Source organism: Passer domesticus, chromosome 1, assembly GCF_036417665.1.
Source record: "Passer domesticus isolate bPasDom1 chromosome 1, bPasDom1.hap1, whole genome shotgun sequence".
Taxonomy (NCBI): domain Eukaryota; kingdom Metazoa; phylum Chordata; class Aves; order Passeriformes; family Passeridae; genus Passer; species Passer domesticus.
The window spans coordinates 47,316,233-47,342,119 of NC_087474.1; the positions used below are offsets into that span (position 1 = coordinate 47,316,233).

At 42.2% G+C, this 25,887-nt stretch overlaps 1 protein-coding gene across 1 annotated transcript in view; it reads left to right on the forward strand.

The window, feature by feature from the left end:
* The first annotated feature begins 1,499 nt into the window (after nt 1–1,499).
* The window catches only part of DCLK3 (doublecortin like kinase 3), a 31,895-nt gene continuing 7,507 nt past the window's right edge, over nt 1,500–25,887 (forward strand). Inside the window, exons 1-2 of the mRNA XM_064418763.1 lie at nt 1,500–1,672; nt 16,033–17,921. Of these exons, the coding sequence (XP_064274833.1) occupies nt 1,612–1,672; nt 16,033–17,921 (1,950 nt within the window). The 5' untranslated portion in view covers nt 1,500–1,611. The remainder of the gene's footprint in view (nt 1,673–16,032; nt 17,922–25,887) is intronic.

Genomic DNA, 25,887 nt, shown 5'->3' on the forward strand with positions numbered 1-25,887 from the left:
TTCAGCTTTATACCCATTTCTTTATAAGCACAGTGAAATATGTTTCAGGGAAAATATTGTTCAAGATCTACTTTTACAAAGGTGTTTGTGTTAGACTCTGTTGCCCCTAAAATGATGAAATACTCTGGAAGTAAAATCATAGAAGACAAGCTATTAAACAGGGCAGCTTGATAATACTTTTAGTAAATGGCAAACGAGAGTATAAGACAAAATGTTTAGCATGTTGTTCTTTGTCCTGTTCATATAATTTGAGCCCAGAATGATGTAACACTATATCTTTTAGTCTGACCTACCGCATATCTTGGGCCACTAGATTTTGCATATAAGTTCAACTTCTTTGTTGGGATACTGTATTTGCCAGTTATTCATACAGTATTTACATATTATTTTCCACAGAGACATCTTGTGTTATTAAGATATTTCCAAAGAATAAAATACAGCTTCCCTCCACAATTTGTGCCAGTGATTATTCAGTCCCATCAATAACATTTCTTACTTGAATTTACCCACCTTCAACTTCCAATGACTTTGGAAGTCCATTGACTTCCATAAGACATTGACTTTCTTATCCTTTTCAACTACAAATTTAAAGGGCCTTTTAGTTTGTGGTATTTTTACCTGTAAAGGTATGTATGTGCTTTTATCAAGTTGCATCTCCTTTTGTAGCATGGTATGGGGACCAATCTCTATTTATACAACCCTTAAATCAGCTTTGTGGCTCATCACTTCACTCGCATAGTTTTCAGGTGTGCTGGCCATGAAGCCAGCATCCCATGGGCAGTCTGGATGAAATAAACTCCTTCTCTTATTTTACACAGATGTTGGGCAACCAGGTTTTCATGCATACAGCATGCACTTTATTTATGTTGCTTAGTGCTTGTCTTTTTTAATCCAAGCAAAATTGAAGTTGTGTCAGGGGAGGTTTAGGTTGGGTATCAGGAAAAGGTTCTTCCCCCAGAGGGTGGTTGGGCACTGAACGGGCTCCCAGGGAAGTGGTCACAGCATCAGCTTGACAGAGCTCAAGAGCATTTGGGCAACGCTCTCAGGCACATGGTGTGACCCTTGGGGATGGTGATGTGCAGGGCCAGGAGTTGGACTCGATGATACTTGAGGATCCCTTCCAACTCAGCATATTCTGTGATTCTGTGAATGACTGACCAAGTCTACTTGGCATCTACAGGGCGACAATAAAAGCGTTTTCACTCATGAGCGGGCTGGGAGCAGTGCCCCACATCCCGCCACCTGGGGACACCCGCGGGAACGCATGGAGCCCCTGGGCACGTAACAAACAGCCGAGCCCGGCCGGCGGGCGCTCGGCTGGGGGGCAAACGAGGACATGCCGGCGGCTGGGGCCGAGCCGGGCGCTGGGGAAAGGCGGGAGGCGGGCGAGCAGCGGCGCTGGGGCGGCGGGGCGGTGCCGCCGGCGGGGCAGCCCGGGAAGGGCTGTGGGGGTGTGATCGCCGGTGTGCGGCGCCGCCTCCCCGCCGGGTCCCCTCCTTCCCTCCCTCCCTCCCGCTCCCTGGCTGCCCTCGCAGGCGTGAGGCGGCGCGGAGGGAGCGTGCGGTGCTGTGCGGGCAGCCCTTGGCCGGAGCCCAGCCGAGCCCCCGCACCATGCCGGCCGCCGCGCCGCCCCCGCTCCACCCCGCGGCGGGCGCCTGCTGCCACTGCCAGGGTGAGTGCCCCTTCCCCTTCCCTCGGCCCCTTCCCTCAGCCCCTTCGCCGCGGGCAGCCCCCGCGCCGCCCCAGCTGGACGCTGCTCCGACAGGTCGCCATCTGTGGGCTCGTTTCGGGAGGAGGGGGCAGCTGGCGGCGCCCCGGCTGAGGGGGACGTGGGGCGGCGGCGGCGGCGAAAGTTCCTGCCCAGGTCCTTGCGGGGAGCGGGGGAAGCTTTCGGGGCCGTTTGGGCTGGAAAGTGGGGCTGGAGACTGACGGAGGAAGGAAGGTACGGTGCCTCTCGGCCGTGGGATTGAGGCGAGGGCTCTGGGAGGGGAGAGGGGTCCCCGAAGGTCCGGAGTTGGGGTGGTTATTTCACCGTGCTCCTTTAACTGCCTGTATTGTGGATTCGCTGGGGAGTGGGTTGCTTTGGAAGCAGAGCAGGGGCAGCCGCAGCAGGGGGAGCCGGTGGCTGGCGCGGGTCGCGCCGCCCGTGCCCCTTCCCGAGGCTGAGCGGCACCGCGGCAGTTCCGGGGCGAGCTTCGCAGGCTGAGGGTCACGGCAGCGCTTGCCGCTCGGAAAGCAGGCACGGTGTCATCTGTGCGGCCATAAAAACTGAAGATTTGAAGTAACTTGCACTCTTAATAGTCAGCATGAGAGTGCTTCACTGGGAGCGAATGCTTGTGGGCTGCTCAGAGAGCACTGATGCTCTGCAAAAGAAAGTAAATAGAATGCAGTGTAAGGGTTTTAAACCATTGCACAACTGTGTGTTAAAACACACTTGAGGCTGATGAATCTTCCCGCAGCTGGGAAATCGGTACGGCTGGAGGTACACGGGTTACAGGCAGGGGGACAGAGTGGGGAGGGCTCTTGAGTCAGATGGAGATGCTGCGATGTGTGATAGCCAGACCTCTCTCGGGAAGAATGCTGGCTTTGCCCTTGCATCCATCCCCTGGCTTCTGTAGTTCTATCAGTTGTGTTTGCTTCTGTTTAATAACTGAGCTGATATTTATAGGAGAACTACTCCATAACTTTTCCCTGTGCAGCATTATTTTCTGCCTTTCTCAGGGTACATTCAGTATGCAATGTCAGCAGGACTGGACGGGCCACTGGTTTGAGCTAATGGAGCAGTTTGCAGGTTGTGAGACACAGTATTTGAGAGCAACTCCATAAACTGAAACTCTTGCTGCACTGAGTACTGAAAGGTTTCCTTTTTCAAAAAAGAACAAACCTAAAACCAACAAAAATTCCCTTGCAATAGGGTAAAAAGTTTCTTCTTTTTAAAAGAAACTAAAAAAAAATCTAAAAAGCTCTTTCCTCTGAGCATTTAGATTGAAACCCATCCTGTGTGAGGGTATAAACTGAGAGTTTATCCTTGAACCTGATAATTTGTTGTGCATGCTTTTGATATTAACTTTATAGAGACATGAAGATGTGCATATATGCAAGTTTGCATGCAGTTTTGTCTTCCCACTTCCTTGTTTCCTTTTCTTCTAGCCCCCTTTTTTCTCTTGGTGCTCCTTCTTGATTTTTTTTTCTATGATCTGAATACGGTTTTGACACTTTGAAATGTTGAGAACTCAGCAGACTCCCAAAACAGTCAGCAAGTGAAATGAAGCTTACAAAACATATTACAGCTGCTTTATGTAGTAGAAGTGCAGTTATTATAGCAACTCATGCTCTTCTCAAGAGATAACTGAATTTTATATCTCAGGAAACCACCCTTCAACTTTCCAGATAAAACTGATCCTGCTGAGTTAGTCCCTTTCTTGTCATGTAATAGGTGTGGATCTTAGCATAACCTTTTCCATGAAAATTTTTGTAGGATGTTCGGGCACATCAGCTGAGAGTTAGCTTCTGATAAATCTCCATCTGTGGCTTATTAACCTGAATTGGCTAATTGGATTTAAACTGTCAGCAAAGATAAGATAACTTGATTTAATTCAAGTTAGTGGCAGCTGTTCAAACCTCTGAAATTGAGTGGTGTTTAAGTTACCTTGTCTAGATTGGTTTTTTTTTAATACTCAAGTTAATTACCTTGGGAATGCTAGCCTGACTTTTGAATGTATCTTTATCTGGTAGTGTCACTACAAGCTTTGTATCTGTTTTCACTGCTGCTTTTTCTGGTCATGTTCCGCAAAGCGTCATGATTTTGGCACCAGCTGGACTTACAGCGTGTGGTGACTAAGGGAAGTTGTGTGGGATTCATTTCCCCATTTCCAGGATTACCTAGCTGGGTTTGTTTTCTGCAGAAACATCTCTAGTTTTGTAAAAAAACGGGAAGTTCATGGTCTTTCCTTCTTATCGAGCAGCTCTAGGGCAGATGGAGTTGGTTTCTGTCACTGATTTTCTCATTTCCTTTAAGTTAATGATTCCTTGACATTTAACAACATTTGAAATTAGTGTTACATAGATTTTCTTGTAAATAAAATTAGAATCTTTCTTGTAAAATGTCATGGTTTGACCCTGGCACAATGCCAGGGCCCCCATGAAGGGTATATTTTCAAAATGGTGGCTGTGAGATGTGACCCGGGAACAGAACAAAGCAGGCTCTCATTCGGGGATGGAGGGAAAGAAACATAACACTTTATTTATTACAAATTTAGAAAGGAACACATACTAAACTAAGAATGAAAACCTTCCAGATACCTTCCTCCTCCCCCTCCCTTTTCTCCAGAGATCCACCACCCCTCAAATTATCAACCCTCAAATCCATCAGGGAGAGAGGAGTCCCCCCTTGCCTCATGGGCCTCCCCCGGAAGCACAATTGAAACCTCCTGTGCTTCCGTGTTCTCCATGGCCCCACCCAGAGAACATCGGCCCTCGTGACTTCTCCCCCCCATGTCCAGTGCTCTCACCACTGGACACGGGCCAGGACTGCTTTTAGGGCTCCCCGTTTAAAGATGCTCCACCCACTTCCAGAAACAGCAGTTTCTCAACTCTTGGGACACCAGTCCCCCCCAAATTTCACCCCCTGGGGCCGAGGGGCCTCATGAACAGAGATCTTCCTCTCCGTGGAGACAGAGGGCATCCCACACCCCCTTCAGCCGTCTCTGTTCACGCCGCTGCTTCACTCTTGACTCCCGGGTGTTGCCTCCCCCTAAATACAGTCTCTGGGTCACAGGGAAAAAACACGGGTCTGTCCATGGCTATACAAGAAAGAGTCCAGCCCAAGGCCACTCCATCATCTCTTCCACTCAGGATTCTTCTCTCTTCCAGCTTTCCTCACGCTTGCCCATCTCTCATCTCTCTCTCACCTCATCCTGATTCAGGAGGATTCAGTATTTGTAAGGTTTCTATTAGTCTACAAAGGGGTTAAAATTTCTTCTGCCTGCCCAAGGACTCCCACAGCTGCCGGGCACCTCTCTCGCCGCATCCCCCGCTTCTGGCCGGCTGAACTGCCAGCACAATTTCTGTCCCTCTCTCCGGGGGGGCTGCCCAGACATCCCAAGTCTCTTCCACCCCTGCATGTTCTCCTCCACCTCTGCACCTTTTGGGGCTCCCGGCCTCCTCCCTGTCATGGCCTCCCCCTCCCCCACCCAGGCGCAGCTGGGCAGGGGAGAGGCCAGACTCTACTCACCAACGCCGGATTCCCAAAGAGGAAGTTCTCTGGGAATCTCCTGCTTTTAACCCCCGTGTGTTCTCAGAGGCGTACCCAAACCCTTAGTGGCTACCTTAAATGCCAATTTTGAATTTGGCCCCTGATTGGCCCGACTTAGACCTTTCCAAAAACACATAATTAGAATAAGAACAGTATGGTGATTTTAGCTGCCTCAGATCTCACTGAAGCTAATGTGAAACTTTAATTAGCTTCAGTGCAACTTGAATCACAGCTGAAAATGTGGTAGTTGAAGAGGTGAATGTGACATTTCTTTTCATAACAGTATACCGTTTTCCATATTTTTCTCAATTTCAGGATATGGGCTCTGTCCTTTTGGAGTGTTCACTAGATTCTGGAAACAATGAGGAAAGAGTGGGAGCTACTGCCTTGATTGATTCTAATGTAAATTTGGAGTTGTGGTAATGCTTGCACATTGTCCATCTTGCCTAGCAGTAGTTGGCTTTCACTGTAGATGAAAGTCAGGCATGTTTACCATCTTCTCTCTGTTGCTAGCATTGTTTACACAGTCTAATTATTGTAAGAATGCAAAACAATTATGCCACATATTCGTGGAGGAAGCTCTCAGCAGACATTCTGAAAACACTGTCTCCCACTCCATCAATAGTGCTAGCCTGTACGTATTCTCCAGGTTTTAGTTTTCTCATCAGTCCAAATAATGTAGTTAATGGAAATGCTGGGAAATGTCTGGTGATGTGAAAATCATGATCTGCTTGTCATCATGCTTTTGAGTCTAATTAGTGCTGGCTTACAGTTTTCCCTGAGAACCTCATCTTCCTTTATAAGTCCTGTGAAACAATTTGTTTTGGAATGTTGACTTCAGTATACGAATATCTTCTGAAAAAGTGCTTCTGTAAAAATGGAGTTGGGAATTCTGCTTTTGTATGTGAGTTAACATCTCTTAAATGTGCTGTACTTACAAAGAAAACTTCTGTGTGATTTCCCCTTTTGCAAACCAGATGGAGAATCAGACTCTGGCGGGTCTTTCCTTTAGTTATGCAACGAGGTTATTGGTAGTAAAGGAACTGGAAGCTTAATTAAACTCTCAGTGACACCTCTGCAGGCTCTTTTATTTTCACTGGGTTTGCTCAGTTGCAACCGATTAGTCATCAAGTTGAGATTTAGGAAGCAATGCAAATAATGTCTCCCACAAGAAGAAACAGAATCCTGCTTCTTTGACTGAGGCATTGTTGGCTAACAGGACTAAAAAGCAGCTGAAAGCTTACTTTGTAATGAAACGTGAATAATTAATTTAAAATATATGGTACTTCAGGAGTCAAGAGCATCAACAGTCAAGAGCTCCCTGTACAGTGAGCCTGGAGAAGCACATGGAGGGCTTTGCCAGATGGATTCTGGCAAAAGCCACAGTTGTGTAAGATGTTTTTGTTTCCCTCTGTCAGTTCTATCCCTCTCCTGAAAGATCCTTGATGGAAAGTCCTGGACTGCAGAGCTGACTTCCCTGGTTACTGGGGCAGACCCTAAAGCAGGGAAAGTGCAGTAAGCAGCCATGGCTGTTCCCAATAAAATACACAGCCTGTCATCTTTGAAAGAAATTAAATAAATGAGCAGTTTCATAATATTCTTTTTTTGGTTTTACGCAGCTTAAACCAAGCCTCACACCTCCAAAGGCACTGATTCATTTCACGTGCAGTCTTAGATTTCACATAGTTCTTTACAGATTATGCATCTGTATACTTCTCTACAAGACTTTTCTTTATGCTCGCTTTTTGATTTGCTACCCTTAAAATGTCAGAAAGAAGATAATGAAAGTGGGGTTCTGCTCCAAAAAAAAGTAAAAATTATGGCACTTGTGAGTCATTACCAGTCTCCATGAAATCTTTACCTTCATCTGCTGCTCTGGGTGTGATTCAGCTCAGTTTAACACTAACACATGGCAGTAACCATCTGTGTTTGCTGTAAATATTTTATTTTTTAATTACAAATGGCTTGATTTAGAAAACCTGCAGCGGTTCAGTGGGGTGGTTGTGGGCCTGCAGGGGAAGAAGATAAGCACCTGGGAAGGTAATTTTTGCCCAAGCGCTGTTGCAAGGTTGGAAGGGGGAGTGTTACACAGAGAGTGACCCAGGCTGCCCTGCAGCAGCCCAGTCCCTGCTGCTCCCTTGTTGGAAGAGCTGGACTGGAGAACATCAGCACAGACTGCAAAGGGCCTCTGAGCATTTAGTGAAGGAGAAGGGGGTGGGGGAATAAGGCAAAGAAAACTCTAAGTTTATCTTGAGGACAAATAAGGAAAGGTGGTTGCTAAATGTCACTTATCCATCGTGATTCTCATACAGTAAATATGGTCACATGTCGTGGCATGCTGAGCCTCCTACAAGCGTTTTGCTGTGGGATGACACTCACACTGGGGCTGAGGGTGTCACAGAGGAACCATCCATACTCAGAATGGAAAAGTCCAGAGATCCCTTAGCCACAAGGGAGGGTTTTCCAATATGGGCATCCCTCAGGCTCCTTCCTTCTGCTGAAGTCCAGCCAGCTGCAAAGATTTTCCATCAGACAGTCCTTCTAGTCTAGTCCTTCCTTTTCCATTCTAGACAGTCCTTCTCATCTTAGGAACTTCTTTGCTGCAACATCTGCCTGATTTTACCTGCTCAGGTGTTCTTTGTTCTCTAGGGTCTCCCATTAACTCTGAGGTTGGTGTCTAGAAAAGGGAGTGAGATAAATGCCTGGGGGAAGAGAGTAGACTCACTCACTTTCTTTCTAGTGTGAAAGACTGGGGAAGAATGAGAATGGACACTTATGGGACTGAAAGATTTGGGGATCTCTGGTTTGCATAACACAATGTATGTTTGTTCTAAAAATAAAAAGCAGATGTGCTGAAGATAAGGTGTACAATGCAAAGTTTTGAAGTCTTCTTGCTTGCCCTCTTGAGGCCAGAGAGTGGGTCGAGAGGTGCATGTCTCCCATGTCCTGCAGTCCAGGTGTAGCGGTTAAGAACATTTTCTTTCCTTGCAGCTGACACTTTGCAAACTCACCTAATGGGAACAGACACATTTGGCCGGGAGAAACTTTAGTTCTGTTAGTGACGTGTGGGACAGAAGGAACCCAACTTGACACATAGCTGAGTTTGCAGGGCTGACAGTTAAAGGAAAAATAATATTGCATGCGAATTTAAGCATGCTTGATGTGAAATTGTGAAAGATAAAGAACTTGGAATCCCATCATACTAATTTTATATGATCTTTTAGGGCTAAGACTGTGTATTTATGAGATAGAGATATTATTCTGATTTTTTTTTCTTTTTGTATGTGAGCCCAAATTAGTTTTTCTTCAGTGAACTTAGAACACTGTCTGAATTGCTGAGTGATTTTCATTTTCTACAAATTGGGTTAGACTGGGTCAGTGATTGATCTCCCCTGCACTGGTGCATATCAGACATGGAAGTGCTGGCATGACTATGACTGGAAATGCCCATTAGTGTAGCAGAAAGGATATTATAGAAATTAAACTGATAACTGATGCCCCCCCCCGCTCTTTTTTTTTCATTATTACAGTATTAAAACTGTTTTTGAAAGAATCCAGCTGATAAATGATATTGAGCATGATTTTGTTTTCCTTCTGCTCCAGTAGCTAATGCAGATAAGAATTCATGCAAATATCATGATGCATTTTGTTTTGTTTTGTTTTGAAATTAAATTAATATAATTGAATAAAATACACTTTGGTCATCTAAAAAGACCATGCTTCTTTTATTTGGTTTTATAAACCATGGTTGTAATACCATATGCTTTACAGTAATATTTTATTGCATAGTATAGTTTGTAACTGCCTTACCATCAAATGTATTCTGAACAGGTAAGGCTTATTTGATGTATTTCTTCAATGTATTAAAAAAAAATCTATTTCTGCGAGGCTGGGTAGTTAAAATCTAATATTATTCAGGTTACAAAGTCAAGCTTTTATGACTATTGATTAGAACTGCTGTTCCCCCAACCCATGTTCCTGTGCATTAAGGTATATGCATTATTGCATTATCAGATGCTGTTTTTTTTTATCCCAAGGGACTCTGCTTCCATCAGTGTATGTGATGGACAAAGCTTTCCTAATGAGCCTCTACTCTACTATTTACCCTGGCTCTTCATGCCTCCTGCTGTGTGTGTTTTGCACCCTGCTGTTCATACAGGCTTGTTAGCTTCTGGGCTTTCCTGTCATGGTTATTTCTATAGTAACAAATATGAATTAGCCTATCTGTGACACCTCCAAAGAGAGGGCTTGTACTGCATTCAGTGGCAGCCAAGGTGCAGAAAATAAAGTCAAAAGTACTTTAATTTGGGCAAGAAAGCAACTTGAGATGCCCACGTCCTGAATTTTGGGATGATTTAACATTGTCTATGTGTTGTGTTATATAATCTTGTGGTCTGAAGTACCTCTTCCAGTATATGTCCTTGCAGCTGTGAGCACTGAGCAGGTTTGTGGGTTGGGTTGTTTTGGCTATCAGACTCTGATCCTCTCTGGAAAGCATAGATTAAGTCGAGTGCTTTGAAACTCAATGGACTTGGTTGAGATAAAATCCTGTTCTTCAGGGCTGCAGTGCCTTAAGCAGAGAAACTGATCTTCCTCTATTTTTTCACACACTTTTCAGCTCTTCTAGTTCCATATACAACACAGTCCTTAATCAAGTTTACCTGAAAAAGAGGGTCCAGTGTACTCTGGGGTGGACACAAGAAAAATTGTGTATATATCTAAACTGTCTTGTATGCAAGGAGGAAGTGAATTCACAAAAGAAATTATTTGGATTGGAAGTCACCCCAAAGATCATCTAGCCCTCTGCTACAGGCAGGGAAACCTTATATAGCCCCCAGCTTACTCAGAGCCTCATCTTGAACACTGCTAGTGATGGGGCATCCAGAGCTTCTCTGACAACCTGTATCACCACCCTCACAGTAAAAATTTCTTCCTCATATCTAATCTAAGACTCTCCTCTTTCAGTTGAAGGCCATTCCCCATCATCCTGTCACTCCATGCCCTTGTAAAAATCTATCCACAGTGCTCTCCTAGGTATCTTTAGGTACTAAAAGGCCATTCTAAGGTATTCCCAGAGCTGCTGTCTTCTCCAGGCTGAACATCCTCAACTGTGTCTTCATAGGAGGGCTACTCCAGCCCTTTGATCACAGTCATGTCCTCCACTGGAGTTGCTCCAAGAGGTCCACATCCTTCGTGTGTCAAGGGCCCCAGAGCTGGGTGCAGCACTCCAGGTCTCATGAGAATGGAAAAGCAGGGGAGAACTACCTCCCTTCACTTGCCAGCCATGCTGCTTTTGATGCAGTGCAGGATGTGAGTGATAACTCTAATTTTCTCCTGTTTCACTGAGGATCTTGCTAATATTCTCTAAATGTATTCCTCTCCTTCTGTGTATGTAGTTCTTCCTGTTATTTAAAAAAAAAAAATCAATGTAAGCTAATATGGCAAGTGACAACAAAAGCAGGGAGATGTTCTTTGTTGAGAACTGCAAAGGAGCAGATCGTGTGAGGATAGTTCTGTTGCTGACTTCCAGTCCCATCTCTCTAAGTCTGGCATTCTACCTGACTTCTTGATCCACTCATTCTCGTGTTTTACTGCTTCTCTATTAGAGTCTCCATCTGCTTCAACTGTGTCAGTAGAGGCTAGGGGAATTGCTATCAGCAGGTATAAAAGTTTGTAGGAACTGCTGTGTTTAAGCAGTTTTACCTGACTATAGCACTACTGGCTTCCTTCTCTGCAGTCTTTGCAATTCTTCTTTGCTCTTATCCTCACAGTCCAGTTCTTCACTAGGTTTCCTTTTCCATTTTCAATTCCACACCTCTGAGCTGAGTGAGCATTTGGAGCTTGCTCAGGCTGGAGCTAACAGCAACTGTCCAACTTACAGCAACAGTAACAAGACATTTGACACTGTCTTGATCCAACCCTTGTGAAATTTGACTTTCTTTTTCTGCTCAGGATTTTATCTGCTCAAAACTGATGCAGTGTGTCTGCCTGCAGTGTTGTTGCTGAAATAACCACCAGTCCTGACTCAAACAAAATCTCTGCCCTAAAATGATGTAAAACGTGGCAGGGGAGGAAAGAGAGGGTATGACTGCTCATATCCAGAGAAAAGTTCACCAGTAGTGTTTCCAGCAGTGGGGCTGTAGATAATGTAAAATTTACTTGCTGTAAAAGGATGCCTGTGATCATGTTTTGTTTCTGTCCATCTGATCTAGTGAACTAAGACTTGCCATGTTACTGCTTCAGTCTTGAGCACTAACAGTGTGCACTAGCCCTGGAAGTTGAAACTTTAAATAATTTACAGCAAGGAGAGGAGATCAAGATGGCACATTTCTAGAGGACTTGGATTGCAGCTTGGACCCGACTGCTGATGCACACTGCTAACCTGTGTGAGCTACCTACTTGGCTGCTCTGAGTACAGTGCCAGAGGCATTCTTCATACTCAAGTACTTGAAGATACTTGTTAGTACTGTGAAATTAATCAAATGTTTTCTGTTCCAAGTAAGAACATTATTTTTTTCCCCCCCATTGTCTTTGTTTTACGTGCCCTCAGCAGGAATTTTCTTAAGGAAAAAACAGGCATTTGTACTGCTGTCCTTTCCCTGTCCACTTAAACTGTGTTTTGTTTATCCCACTTTGGGACCAGCTTATCAAAACAGCTCTCAGATACACGGTTTCTGTCACGTGCAAGTTTAGTTGCTGCTAATGTTTTGGGGCGTTTTCATAATTGCTTTTGTAAGTGGAAGCCTTCTAAAAAAATTGGAGGGCTCAGATAACACCATCTTATTCACAGCAATACCATGCCTAGATCCTATTTCACTGCTGCCTTCTGTTTTGTGTTGTAAAACTCCTTGTAAAAATTTAATTCCCCTTCAACCTGTGACTTTATAGCAGAATGGTGAACCATTCAGTTAATTACTGAAACTATGAACTCCAGCAGGAGAGCCAAGAAGAATGCAAGCTGAGTAGCAATATTTTAATTAATGAACAAAAGCTTATGGACTGGCCAAGGGAAAGGATGAGTTTTGAAAGACAAATGGCAGCAATGCATTTTTAGTTGCAGTGGGTGACCTCTGGCAAACCCTGTTACTTTGCTGTTTTAGCTGGTGTAGCCAGACAATTCCTTAAGATATAGATTTTGATGTTCTGTATACACAAGTTATTCAGAGCTTAAGTCTTCAGAATTAATTTAGTTTTACTCCATGTCCAGAATATGATCCAAAACACTCCAAGGAAATGTCTTCTAGAGGAATTTTTGTGATTTCTCCCCGTGTTTTCCCACCCTCCCCACCCCCACAGTGGGATGGACTGTGATGATCACAAAAGATTTGTAAATTTTAAAAATGAGTCACAGAAGCTGTGCTCCCTGCAGGGGGGTACATTTTCTCTGTAGGGAGCGTCTGTGCTTTGGTCATAGGTGCTAAATTTCTTATTTCTACTACATGTTTGAGCCCCCAAATCCCAGTTTGTTCCATCCTCCATGCTTCTCTAGAGAGTTGGTGTTAGTGTTTTCCCTACAAGACCATCATGTCTTCATCATGTGGAGCTCTGTATTGCTCCATGGGTTCTAGTTTTTGTTTCCCTGTGCCCAAGTGCACAGTTTAGGTGGTGTGCAGGGTGCCCTTGAGCAGCTGTGCTGCCTCGCCCCTGCCCATCCACAGCAGCAGCCTCAGCATCCTCCTGGGCCATGCTGCACCATCGATAATCCATAATACACTAGAAAATATGGATAGATGTGTATGCAGATAAAGCCAGACACACTCATCGATCCATCTTAACATTTCTAAAGAATATTTATGTTTAATAATCATTGGCTCTCAGGAGGACAGCAAAAGAAAAAGCATATTTTATTCACAGAGGTATAATTTGCCAGTGCTTGAACTCATTGAAGTGTGTTTCTCACACCACCTCCCTCTTCCTCCTTCTCCCACTTGTATATAAATATGGAAACAAGATTTTGAAGCAATATAAATTGTAGCTATAGGATTTGGGTATGTGTGTGACCTTTGAAGGCTTTCTAGAAATGCTTGTTACCGCTTTAAGCATATGCACTTTCCTGACAGATTGAGGCTTGCTTCTTGTGTATCAGTTAAATATAGCATAACTGGAAAATAACAGAAATTATGACTGAAATAGTTGTAACAGGCAACTGAAGTGAATTTTTAATTATATGTAACATATAGTCATTGTGACCACCACTTTGAAAAAAATTGACATTTCCCTTTTTCTTGGAAAATATTAGAAGATGCTTTCATACAATGATTTAAGCAGTTATTTCCTTTCTTATCATAGAAGAATATGCAATTCTACTCTTATAATGAACATTGTTATATATCAACTTGTGGTTTTTGTCAAAGTGTTTTTGGCTAGGAATCAGGTTAGTTTAGAAAGAACAAAGCATTCCTGTATTGTTCTTAATAATGACATAGAACTGCTCTTATTCCATTAGTTACAGAATTAAAAAATAAGTTTGTCTTCTCCTTAAGGCTTAGCCAATTTAGTGAAGAAAGGAAACATAATTGATGCCTGGGTAATTGAAACAATCAGCAGTACAACCAAGCACTTAAAATCAATGGTTTATAGAAAGATATGATAATAGCAGCATAACCGGGAGGAACATAATCTGTGGGAAAAGTCATTATTAGTGCACCACTGTTTTTATGTTGTGCCAAGATTATAAGCAGTAAAAATGTCACTCACAGTTCCCATAAGCAAGATAAAGCTTTGATGACAATGGGTACGCAAGAACCTGGAAATGTTGATTAAATTCAGAGCTTCCTCAGTTCCTGGTAACAAACATGTTGTGGAGTTGATTTAGATTTCAGAGAACTGTTATTACAGCTGATTTTTTTCCCCCTCCATTCACAGCAAGCTTTATTTTGGGTGGAATGTAAATACGTGAATGTTGAGAAATCACTAGTACGTATGTAGTCATCTTTTGATAACAAGAGATCATCCTTTAAAAAGCAGAATGGAGACAGAAATAACTTGTACAACCACCAAGCATTAGTCACACGTAGCTCTTATATAATGCTTACGTCTTCAATCAGCATGCTGGCAGCTGGGCTTCTTTGTAATATTTGTTTGGAGAAGAAGCATCTATTTCATTTGGCAGGGGAAGAAAATGAAGCCAAGAGTTAAGGGACATGCTGGGGGGCACACAGTGCTTAGCTGGTGAGAGTATTACAACCAAGAAGCGTCCATCATCCTGCATCAAGCAGAGGCAACAGCAGAGTGGATTCTATAGCGGTGTCTCCTCCTGTGCTTTCCACACTCAGGCCCTGGCCTATGGGGTATTATTTGAGCCAGAGCAAGTGAATGCTCTGCTGCAGCACTTCTGCAGTTTTCCCTTTTGTTTGTTGTTCTAGGAAAGGAGGTGTATTTCATCTTCATTCTATTATGCCTTGATGGAAGGGACAAATAAAAATATGTAGTGTGAAATACCGAAAATGGCTTCTCACACTTGAAACCCAGAATGTAGTAGGCATGAGCCTAACACCAAGAGAAATGCTGATATGGTCAGATTTTCCTTTGAGGATTTGGCCACTGCACTGTGACTATGGAATAACAGTAATTACGAAAATGGACCTGATTTTCTGGGGGATGAGCCATTGGTGTACAGAAATTTCCTTGTAATGATCCGTTAACTGTTCTGGCTGTTTCCTTTTGTCCTGGTCATGTTAGTTCATATATACTGAATGCTTGTTCCCAACTGAGGAGCAAGGCTATTAAATAGAGGTGGAAACACTCTGTGATCTCATTCTGAATGTACATTTCTTGAGGCTGAAAATAAATGCATTGTAAGCAGGTTTTATCCTAGCAAGTACAACAGCTCAGAATATTTTTGGGAGATGTTTTTGTTCTGAGCTTATTGTTGATAGACAGGGAATTATGTTATAGCTTGGTTTGTCCATAACCATATGTTATGTTTTCAGTTCTTCTGTTTCACAATTATGCATAACAAATGGTGCCATTTTCTTTGATGTTCTAAGATGAAATGTCAATGTCCCCAGAGAATACTCAGAACTTTGTGTGACTTCACATAATTTTTAGAATAAAAAAGTCAACCCAAAATATGGAAAACCATGACCCCAGTTATCAAACAAAATAAGATGACCTTTCTTTAAGGCAAAAGATTAAATTGCATTGCTATTATATGACCTATAAAATTACAGTAAAAATTATAGCAAAAGTAATGTTTTTTTAAAAGAATTTATTTAACTTGTTATAAAAAGTCCAGGGAAAATGAAGAGGAAATAATTATTTATAAAAATGTAAGGTTGCATACAGAGTGCCATCTGGTAGTAATTTTAAAACACAAGTAATTAGTTTATCTTACTTCATGTAGTGTAATTGTGCAAATTGTCGCCACAGAATTTACAGAGGCCAGAATTGCAACTGGGTTCAGAAAGGAATTGAGTGAGTTTATGTGAGATGTATTAATAAGATAATGCTAAACAATCTGGATGCAATCCTGCTATTCTTTGAGGATTTCTGAAAGATGTGATGATTTAGAAGAAATATCTACTTCTCTTCAATAGTATTATTTTTTTTATGACATTCCTGTCACAAAATTAATTTAGATTTTCTCACTAACTTGACAATGATGCAGTTGCAACTATGTGGAGATACTCCTTAGTGGTATTTAAAAGTTCTTTATAAACCTTGAAGTCACCTACCCTTACTCTCTGAAATTACATGCACTGACACATAGAAAACTATTGCTGCAAGAGTTCTGATGATGCAAAATGATAAATATTCCTGCTTTTTGTTTGCCTTAGGACGCCAAGGCTTGTTGGACCATTCGCCACGCAACACAGGCTCAAAAGTAAAAGAGAGGAAACTGCATGGGACTTGTCCTCCTGTTGGCCGTGGAAACTATGAAAAGCCATGTTTGAGTGAAAGCAGCCACAGGTCCTCATTTTTCAGTCCCCACAATGGTTTTCACACAATACATTCAGAGCACAGTCCTGTGAAGCCAAGGATAATTACAGTGGTGAAACCTGGGGGACGCACGCTCAGGAGGATAACCTTGCTTCTCAACAGGAGATCAGTCCAGACCTTTGAGCAGCTGATGGCTGACATTTCAGAAGCTCTGGGATTTCCTCGTTGGAAGAATGACCGTGTGAGAAAGCTGTACAATCTGAGAGGCAGAGAAATCCGAAGTGTTTCTGAGTTCTTCCGGGAAGGTGATGCCTTCATAGCTATGGGAAAGGAGCCCCTCACTTTGAAGGACCTGGAGGTGGTATTACAGGAACTTTATCCTGAAAATCCTTATGCTGCCAGTGCTGCCATTCAGACAAATGAGGAGCAGTCCCAAAAGCTGAAGGGCAGGCTGTATGACAAAGCCTCGAAAGTAGACAGTGGCTTTGATGAGACAGAAATGACCAAGAACTGCAGTGATGGCTTGTCTTCCCAGCTGTTAGCTGGACATGAAGGAAAAAGCCAAGCCAAGACAAAGCAAGAGGAAAAAGTGAGAACCAAAAAAAAGTGGACTAGAGAGAGCTGGGGTGGTGAGCATGGAGTGAAGCCTTCTAGAAAAACACAAGAAAGTGAAAGGTACCTTAACCATGAGAGGAGTTCTGAGGAAGGCCTAGAAGAGAGTTCTGAGGAGGTGCTGAGGTGTGAGAAATGCGAACAGGAAAGGCAGGCCAGAGAAAAGTTACGGAGGGAAAGGCAGGCTGAGGCCTCGTTTGAGAACAGAGACTTGAACACAGGCATGTGTCAGAGGTACCATGTAGAAAGAAACACAAAAGCCAGGAGCTGCCGAAAGTCCCCTGAAACCTGTCTGGAGGGTGAGGAAGTTGACTGGAAAGATAATGGTGGTAGGAGGATGTGGAAGCCACTACATAGGATTGTTAATGAGGGGCTGGAGAAGCAAAAAAGGAACATTGAGAAAGAAAGGGATATGGAGAAGCATGAAAACCATGGGAAGGAAGTAGTAAAAATCAGGAAGAATGCTGTAGAAGGGCTCCAGCTGTCTCATGAAGTGAAGGAAGATAATGGAAGTAGCTGTGTAATGAACCAAAGTGGCTGGCTAAAGAAAGACACTCTAAGGGATGCTGAGAAAATATCTAAAACACATAGAGAGGGCAGAGAGGGACAAAGGGCTAAAGAGGAAGCTGCCAGAAGAGAAGGGAATGGCACATGTAGAGAGAGTGACATGACTCGACGAGAAAAAACAGGGGAGCGCAGAGTGAGTAAAGAAGACAACAAAACTCAGGGATTGGGAAGCACAAGCCGGAGGCATGCCATTAAAAGCAGAACTGATGTGGAAAAACACTATGAGATTGGCAGAACTATTGGGGATGGGAACTTTGCAGTGGTGAAGGAATGTCGCCACTGTGATTCCAATCAGATCTATGCAATGAAAATTGTTGATAAATCCAAGCTGAAGGGGAAGGAGGACATGATGGAAAGTGAAATCCTCATTATTCGGAGTCTCTCTCATCCCAATATAGTAAGCTTAATTGAGGTGTATGAGACAGAAGCTGAGATCTACTTAATCTTAGAGTATGTCCCAGGAGGGGACTTATTTGATGCAATCATAGAAAGTGTGAAGTTCACAGAGCATGATGCTGCTGTCATGATCACTGACCTGTGTGAAGCACTGGTTTATATTCACAGCAAGAACATTGTCCACAGGGACCTCAAACCAGAGAATCTCTTGGTAAGTATCGTCAAACATTTGCATTTGTGCAGGAATTGAATTTATTTTCCTTCCAATTATGGTTCATTGAATTGTTTTAAGCAAATCCCATACAGAAATAATGTGCTGTGGCAGGACACTTCGAAAAAATGGATAAAATTTTGGAGTAAAATTACAATTGCAGTTTGCTTTACATAGATCTGCTGTGCATTGCAGATAGCAGTGATTGCAGAAAGGAACTCAAGTAAAAATTATCAGATGTTCAGGGGTAGTGAGCATTTGTATTTTGCAGATATCAAACTTGTTACTTAGCATCTGACTTTTAGGTGTCCAAGGATGAATCATAAAGCATCTTCCTTGCTTATTAAAGGTTATTAAAATTGCTAAATTATCTTATTTATTTGTTGGACTTTTTGTCCACTGCATTTGTATATCTTGCAAACCAGTGTGCAAGTCCTCTGATGTATAGTGATTTCTATCTTGTGACAATTTCTTTGCTTAGAAGCAGAAGTACTATGCAGTTGATTTAAATAATCTGACAGTAAAGTGTTTTGGTGAATACAGCATTAAAGTCAGCTCAAATAGTAACTTCATGCCAAAGAGAGATTCTTGTTTCCATCACGTTTCTGAGGCTGCATTCTTTGCATCCAGCACTGAAGTCAATAGAGCTATTGACATGTGTGAATATGCATAGAAATGTTTCTAGTATTTACACTTCCCACTTATAGAACTTCACATTGTGGACTGTAACAGTAAACAACTCTCCCTTTCTAAGTGTGTGTTAGACTTTTGTATTAGGGTTCCAAATTTCCTAATAAACAGATAAATAGTAAGTATTTGCCAGTCTCTAACAAATTGGATTTTATCAGCTTTTTGGAAATTCAAGGTTAGCCAAACAAAAAAAGTAATAGATTATTTAGTCCTGTGGACCATTCAGTGCTTTTCAGAGAATTAATTTTGCACAGAGATCAGTTTGAATTTCTGGAGAAATGCAGAGGCTGTACAAGGCTTTGCTGAAACACTTTGCTCCCAAACTTTTAAACTAAGCAATAGCTTCTTTATTAGGTTCTGCTATGAATCCTGCTTAGTTTAATGAAAGTCTTTGGTGTGTGATCTCTGTGGAAATAAAAGAATGAATGCAACTCTGAATGCAGTGAATGCAAGTGGCTGGTTTGCAGGAAGAAGTGGGCTTGTAGGCCCCGCCTTTGTGTTTCATTTGCACAAAGTTTGAACAAAACTTCACATAGTACTGCATGGCTTTTTCCAGAAGCTGATTTTCCATTATGAGCCAGGTCCTGCTCTTTCCTATTTGCTCAAAATAAGCTAGTGCTTAGTGAAACACCTGAGATCTGATGCTTCATTTCCCTCTATAATACATAATCACCACAGTGATGTAGATAAGCAAGGAAGGGTAAGATAAAGGTCTGTTCTGGTTGTTTTCACATTTAGTTCACAGAACTGCAAAACAGAGAATGCTGAGCAGTGGCAGCATTGTGTAGCTCTGAAATAATCATGTTGCCCATTCTGAAAGTCAGAATACATTTTTCAAGGACAGAGCAGCTCCCAGACTGTAGGTATTTTGTCGTGCAAGAACAGTGTCACCTAAACACTGCAGGAAATAAAACTTTACCTGTTCTGGTTTCAAATTGCTGTTAATTTTCTGTGCACACCAGTATTAGATACCGTGTACACAAAGTATACTTTTGAAAAGCAAGTCTATTCAATGAGTTTATAAGGTCCTGATAGTATTGACTAGGTCACTTGCTATCTAGTAAGTATTCCTATAAAGACAGGCCATTTGAGCAAGATTCTGAGGTTTTCTGTCTTTTTAGTGTGCTGCCTCTGTCTCTTTAGAGTGGCTGGGGCAGCAAAGTAGGAAGGAGAGCTGCCACTAATCTTACCATCAGCCAGTGCTGAACTGTAACAAACAGCATTGAAGCAGATTTCATGGGTTCATTGGCTGTTGGTGGAGCAGGAGCATCAGGAGATGAAGCAAAGTGCTTCAAGATCCAACATCAGGCAGAGACGTCCCTGTTTGTGGGATACTTCTTTTTACACTGAGGATGTTTAAATCTGAATTAGTCTACCTAGACTTTGTACGCAAAGGTCAAAATATAAGTATGTACTTTTAGGCTGTTGACTTTTTTGTCCTACTTTGGGTCTTCTTTTGGTCAGGTGATCTTGTAATCTTTGTCTACTGTTTTTCCCCTTTGAGAAAATGGGAAATGGAAGAATAAGGATCCTTGGTCTATTTTACTAAGGAAATGTGTATGTCTATTCTGAACCTGCTTTGCGTGAGAATCTAACACTGTTCCTAATAACTTTTAAACATATTGGCTAATTGTCATAAGAGATGACAAAGAAGCAGCAATCTCGGAAAAAATATTTCCCAAAGTTTCATGAAAATAAGCGACTAGGGAAAGAAGGAAGACAGTTTCTGTCCCCACAGAAGAAAAGATAGAAATATACTTTGATGTCTAGTTAATTGTAAAATTATTGGCACAAGAGAAAGGTGGAAACCTGGTGTAGCTATTAGTTCACTGCTCTTCAGTTCTCTTCTGGAACTGTCCTCTAGTTACAAACTTCTGTACCAGGCCACCATCATCCTTTCTGCTTTTTCCCCTCCCTCTTTCGCGTCTGTGTCTGCCCACATTGATCAGGCTCCTCGCAGCATAGCTGTGAGGCAGAAGGGTGGTGACTTGCGCTACAAAAACAAAATCTGTTTGACAGCTGGTGTGAAGACAGCTGCTACGACTCCCTCCCATCTGCTAACAGCATCACCTCATCTAGGACTAGGTGTTCAGCAAGAAAACCTTTGCTGCCAAGGATGGGCAGTGTGGTGTGTTTGGTCTCACAGATGAAGCCAGTCACTTCTTTCATGCTACCTCGTGGAGCAAGATTTGCTGGCAAGGTTTTTTGGTAAGGGAGTGTTTAATTCTACAGCTGCTGTCATTTCTTCACTTGTGAGTGAGAAATTAATGCCCAAAATGTGATGGTTTTTTTCCATGTTGTAGCTGTAAAAGACAGAAAGTCACCCCTTTTTAGGGGGAAGGGAGAGGGCTGTATTTGCGATTGTGTACTCATCTCCTTGTACATTTCCCTCATTCTGATAATTCTTCAACACTCAGCTGCATAAATGTTACAGCTTTTTGTGCATTTGAGATTGTCCCCCTGCCCCTTTTTGTCTCGCTCAAGTTTTCACGTATGTGTGAGAGCTTCAAGTATAGCTTTTCTGCCCTTGAATTTTGTGACACTATTTACATATATACAAAGGACTGTCCATTTTCCAACACTATTTACATATATACAAAGCACTGCCAGTTTCCTGAGTGCACGTGAGTCAAACTCCTGTTTAACCACTTACCTGTCATAACTTCCAGAATTTTCTGTAAGATTTTTCATAGAGATTCTTCTAGCTAGCAGCAAGGAATGTCTGAAACTGAAATGTGTAAGCAGTAATCTTTCTTAAGCTCTATCTGTTTCCCATATACAAAATATCACATGGGCTAACTGGCTTTCATGATGTCCATAAGAAGACTCTGTGTTACCATATACATGTGCATACAGAGAACTATTAATGTCTAAAATCATTATGAAATTAAACATACTGATTAATTTCACAGGGTAGATGTGAAGTCAAGAGCATTAAGTACTGCGAGTCATCCACAGACAGGACAGAAGGAGAAAAAAATTTTTTTTCTTTTTTTTCCTTTTGAAGATGAATTTGCCCTTATATTACAATCTTCTGGTTGTATAGCTGGCATAGCTAGAAATTCTCAGGCAATATTCTAATATTCTGACATGTCATCTCTGTTTGAGGAAGTAGTGTGCAGTTGACTTGACTGCCTTTAGTCCAAGGCCACCAGATGCTGTATTTGTATGGCCTAAGTTGGCTGTCTGTAGAAAGTGTATGAAGTGTACTGGTCTTTCTTACCTCAATTAAGTCTACAGGCAGGCAGCACTATCTTTGCTTTGTTCTCACCATTGCATGGAATACATACTGTGGATGTCAGAGGTTCTATTTCTCTTGAGCAGGTTGTGCATTCCTGTAATACCGCTATGAGGCAGTAGTCTGGCCTTGGGAATGATTAAAAAGAATCTGAGAAGCTTTTGTTTCTGCAGTGAAGCATACTTGCATGCTCAAGGTGATGCCAGCTGATGGAAAGGTAGACTGGACAGTAGGAAGTTGGGGATGAAGGGCATTCTCTGAGCTGACTGAATTGTTCTGATCACAGTGTTAGTGAAGCTGCTGAGTTCTGGAGTTAGGTTTTCAGGCTTGCTGACAGGTTACATGCTCTCTCTGAAGTGATTGTCACAAAGTTGTGAAAATATGCCTGCTGTTCCTACCTGCTCCCTTGTTAAGTAAAGTGGAAGCTCAGTGGTTTTGTCCTGAAAGAACAGATGGTGCTGTGTTGCCACCTTGTGCTGTAATGGGAGATAGGAGTCTGGCATCCTGAGAAAAGAAAAAGTGCAACGGTGCATTTTACAAAGCAAGAAATCTCCTGAAGATTTTGAGATTAAGACCATTGTGTTTTCTACCCTTCCCACCACCCTGCTGTTTTCTAAAAATGTATATAAACATTTCAGTATTGTTTGTATTAGTACAGTAGCATGCAGGGTAGTTGAAATTCCATGTGACATGCTTTTCTTATATAATTTAAAAATATATATAGAATTATATAGTCTATATGTATAGAATAGGAAAATACATTCATGCTCATATTTTTGTATTGCATATGAAATTGAGCATTTCAGTTATGAATTTTTGTAACCTCTTAACACTATTACCTCTACTGGTAGAATATAAATTCTATAGATAGATGTTGTTCTACAAAGCGTTACTTTTTTTTTTTTTGTCAGTTTGTGTCCACAGCACATGATGGCAAAAGATTTTCACATAGTTGCCTAATGTAATAGAGAAAATGACTGTAGCATTTTAGCTTCTTCTTGCAGAAGTTTTGACGGCATGATTGTAGTAAACTTTATTTTCAGTTTCATACTGAAAAATATTGTTTCATGGAAGAGCAGCAAAAAAAACCACCAAGTATTTTGCTTAATTAAAACTAGAAGAGTGCACAAGGGTACTGCTGGTTCATGGAGAACTTCTTGTCCCCTGGGACCACCAGCTCCTCCTCTGCAGGGCTATGTTCCAGCTGGTCAGCCCCCAGCCTGTACTGATGCATGGGTTATTCCTGCCCAGGTTTTGTAGCCTGCACTTTTCTTTGTTAAATTTCAAAAGGTTTTTCCCGGCCTGTCTCTCAGGTCTGTTGAGATCCTTCTGCATAGCACTCTGGGGCATCAGGGTATCAGTCACTCCTCCCAGTTTTGTGCATTTGAAAAAAAAAAAAAAAGAGTAGTAGTCTTTACTGTATTATTTTGTAATGCAATACTTTTTTTGACTCTTATAAAAAAACCCCACTGAGAAGTCCGAACCCATTTTGCTTAATCAAAATTGGATGTGTGCCTACAGTTTCCATAAAGATGATTAATGGGGATTAGTCAACTCTAAAGTATAAGAGCAAATTTTGTCACATCTGTGCCTTTAGTTACTTGGTAATAGAGACCATCCTGAATTTTTTGCTTTCTTAAGCCACATCTGATGGTGAAATATGAGGTGTTAAAGCACGGAGTATACCTGTCACATTATAGTCCAGTTTGTCTGTTCAAAACTAAGTCCAGGTTTACTTGGCTTTTTTGTAGACATTTTAGCTGCTGATCTGTTCCCCATAGTTCCAGGGACAAACACTTTTTCATTTCAAGGAAATTAATGACTTTTTTTACCTCTCAGAGGATATTTGAGTGTCAGTCACTAGTATTAAGAATACTGATTTATCTAATTATACTGCTTCATTGTTTATGACTTTGCTTTGAATATGGAATCTTAGAATGGTTTAAGTTGGAAGAGACCTTTAAAGGTCACCTGGCCCCAGCCCTTATAATAAGAAGGGACATCTCAACTAGACCAGGTTGCTCAGAGCCCTGTCCAGCCTGACTTGGAATGTTCCCAGGCATAGAATATCTACTACCTCTGTGGGCATCCTGTTCTGGTGTTTTGCTACCCTCTTCATAAAACATTTATTTTTAGTATCTAGTCCAAATCTACTCTCCTTCAGTTTAAAGTTACTGCCCCTTGTCATGTTGCTGCAGGCCCTGCTAAAAAGCCTGTCCCCATCTTACTTTTAAGCCCCCTTTAATTATTGAAAGGCCACAGTAAAGTCTGTCTGGAACCTTCTTTTCTTCAGGCTGGACAACCACAACTCTTGCAGCTTTCCTCACAGGAGCGGTGCTCCCTCCCTCTTTCCTGGCCCTCCCCTGGATTCACTCCAACAGTTCCAAGTCTTTCCTGTGCTGGGACCCCAGAGCTGGATGCAGCACTGCAGGTGGGGTCTCACCAGAGCAGAGGGACAGAATCCCTCCCCTTTCCCTGCTTTGGATGCAGCCCAGGATATGGCTGGCTTTCTGGACTGCAACTGCACATTGCCAGCTCATTCCAGTTTTTCATCCACCAGCTACCCCAAATTGCAATTCTCAGGGCTGCTCTCAATCCATAACCCAGTCTGTATTGATACCAGGGATTGCCCCAGGTCATATGTAGGACCCTGCACTTGTCCTTGTTGAACCTCACGAGGCTCAACCTTCTTGAGCTTGTTCAGGTGCCTCTGGATGATATCCCATGCTCCAGACATGTCAAACTCATCACTCAGCCTGGTGTTGCTTGCCAGCTTGCTGAGGGTGTGCTCAGTCCCACTGTCTATGTCATTAACATTTCATTTCTCAAAATAATCCTTCATTAACTGCATTATAAAGTAATGCTAAAGACCAATGCATACAAAATTAGAGTTGGAGAAGGTGTTTTGACTACTTGCCAGGTGGATGTAGGAGAGGAGAACTGCTGAAAAGACCCAATTAGAAGGTCATTCTGTATGAACCTATTTCTATAACTCTTGCTATATTAATAACCTAGTTTCAGGGCAGCAGGTAGAGTATCAGAGTAATTTGGAAAGAATGTAAAACTTTTGTTGGTTTGTATTTTGTTGTTAGACCAGCATGATGGAGATACACTTTCCATGTGTCTTGGTTTTAGCTGGTGCAGAACTGTACTTTGGATTTAGTATTAGGATGACATTGGTAACACACCGATGTTTTGGTTGGTGCTCAGCACTGCTTATCCTAAGTCAAGGAATTCTCAGTGTGCCATGCTCTGCCAGGTAGCAGGTGTACCAAAAGTTGGGAGGGAGCATGGCCAGGGCAGCTGACTCAAAAGCATATTCCATGCCATGGAACATTATGCTCAGTGAATAAACTGAGGAGAGTTGGCCAGGAGTGGCTGGGCTGGGGGTCAGTGGGCAGTGAGCAATTGTATTGTGCAGCACTTGTTTTTCTTGGGTTTTATTCCTTTCTCTTGCTCTCGCCCTCTCTCCCTCTCCCTGTCCATCTTCTCATTATAGTTGTTACCATTGCTACTGTTATTATTAATATTATTATACTTTAATAATTTATTATTTTTGTACTTTAATAATTTCAATTATTAAATTGTTCTTCTCTCAAGCCACTGTTTTTTGGGTTCTCCTTCCCATCCCACTGCGGGCAGATGGAGAATGAGTGACTGAGCAGTTGTGTGGTACTTAGTTGCTGTCTGGGGCTAAAAACCAAAAGCAGTACATGGGCTCGTTGCATTTAAGTCCACAGCATTCTTCCTCGCTTTCCTAGGGGAAAAGAACAGTTTATTTTCTCAAGAGGAAATAATATTATTTAATTGATTCTTGGTTATTTTTGTGTTCCTTCTTTTAATTTCTTGGAAACTGCAGTGTGCCAGAGTTTGTAGAGCAAAGTTTTCTTTTTTCCGTAATTGCTTATCCTCTTAAGTAAATGCACTTTCTTAGTGTATAGGGGGAAAGGAGCCATGTTCTGAAGACTGTTTCCATTATTAGTACTATTCTTAGAACTCCCTCCTGTTTAATTTTCTTCTTCCTGTATATTTTGCTGT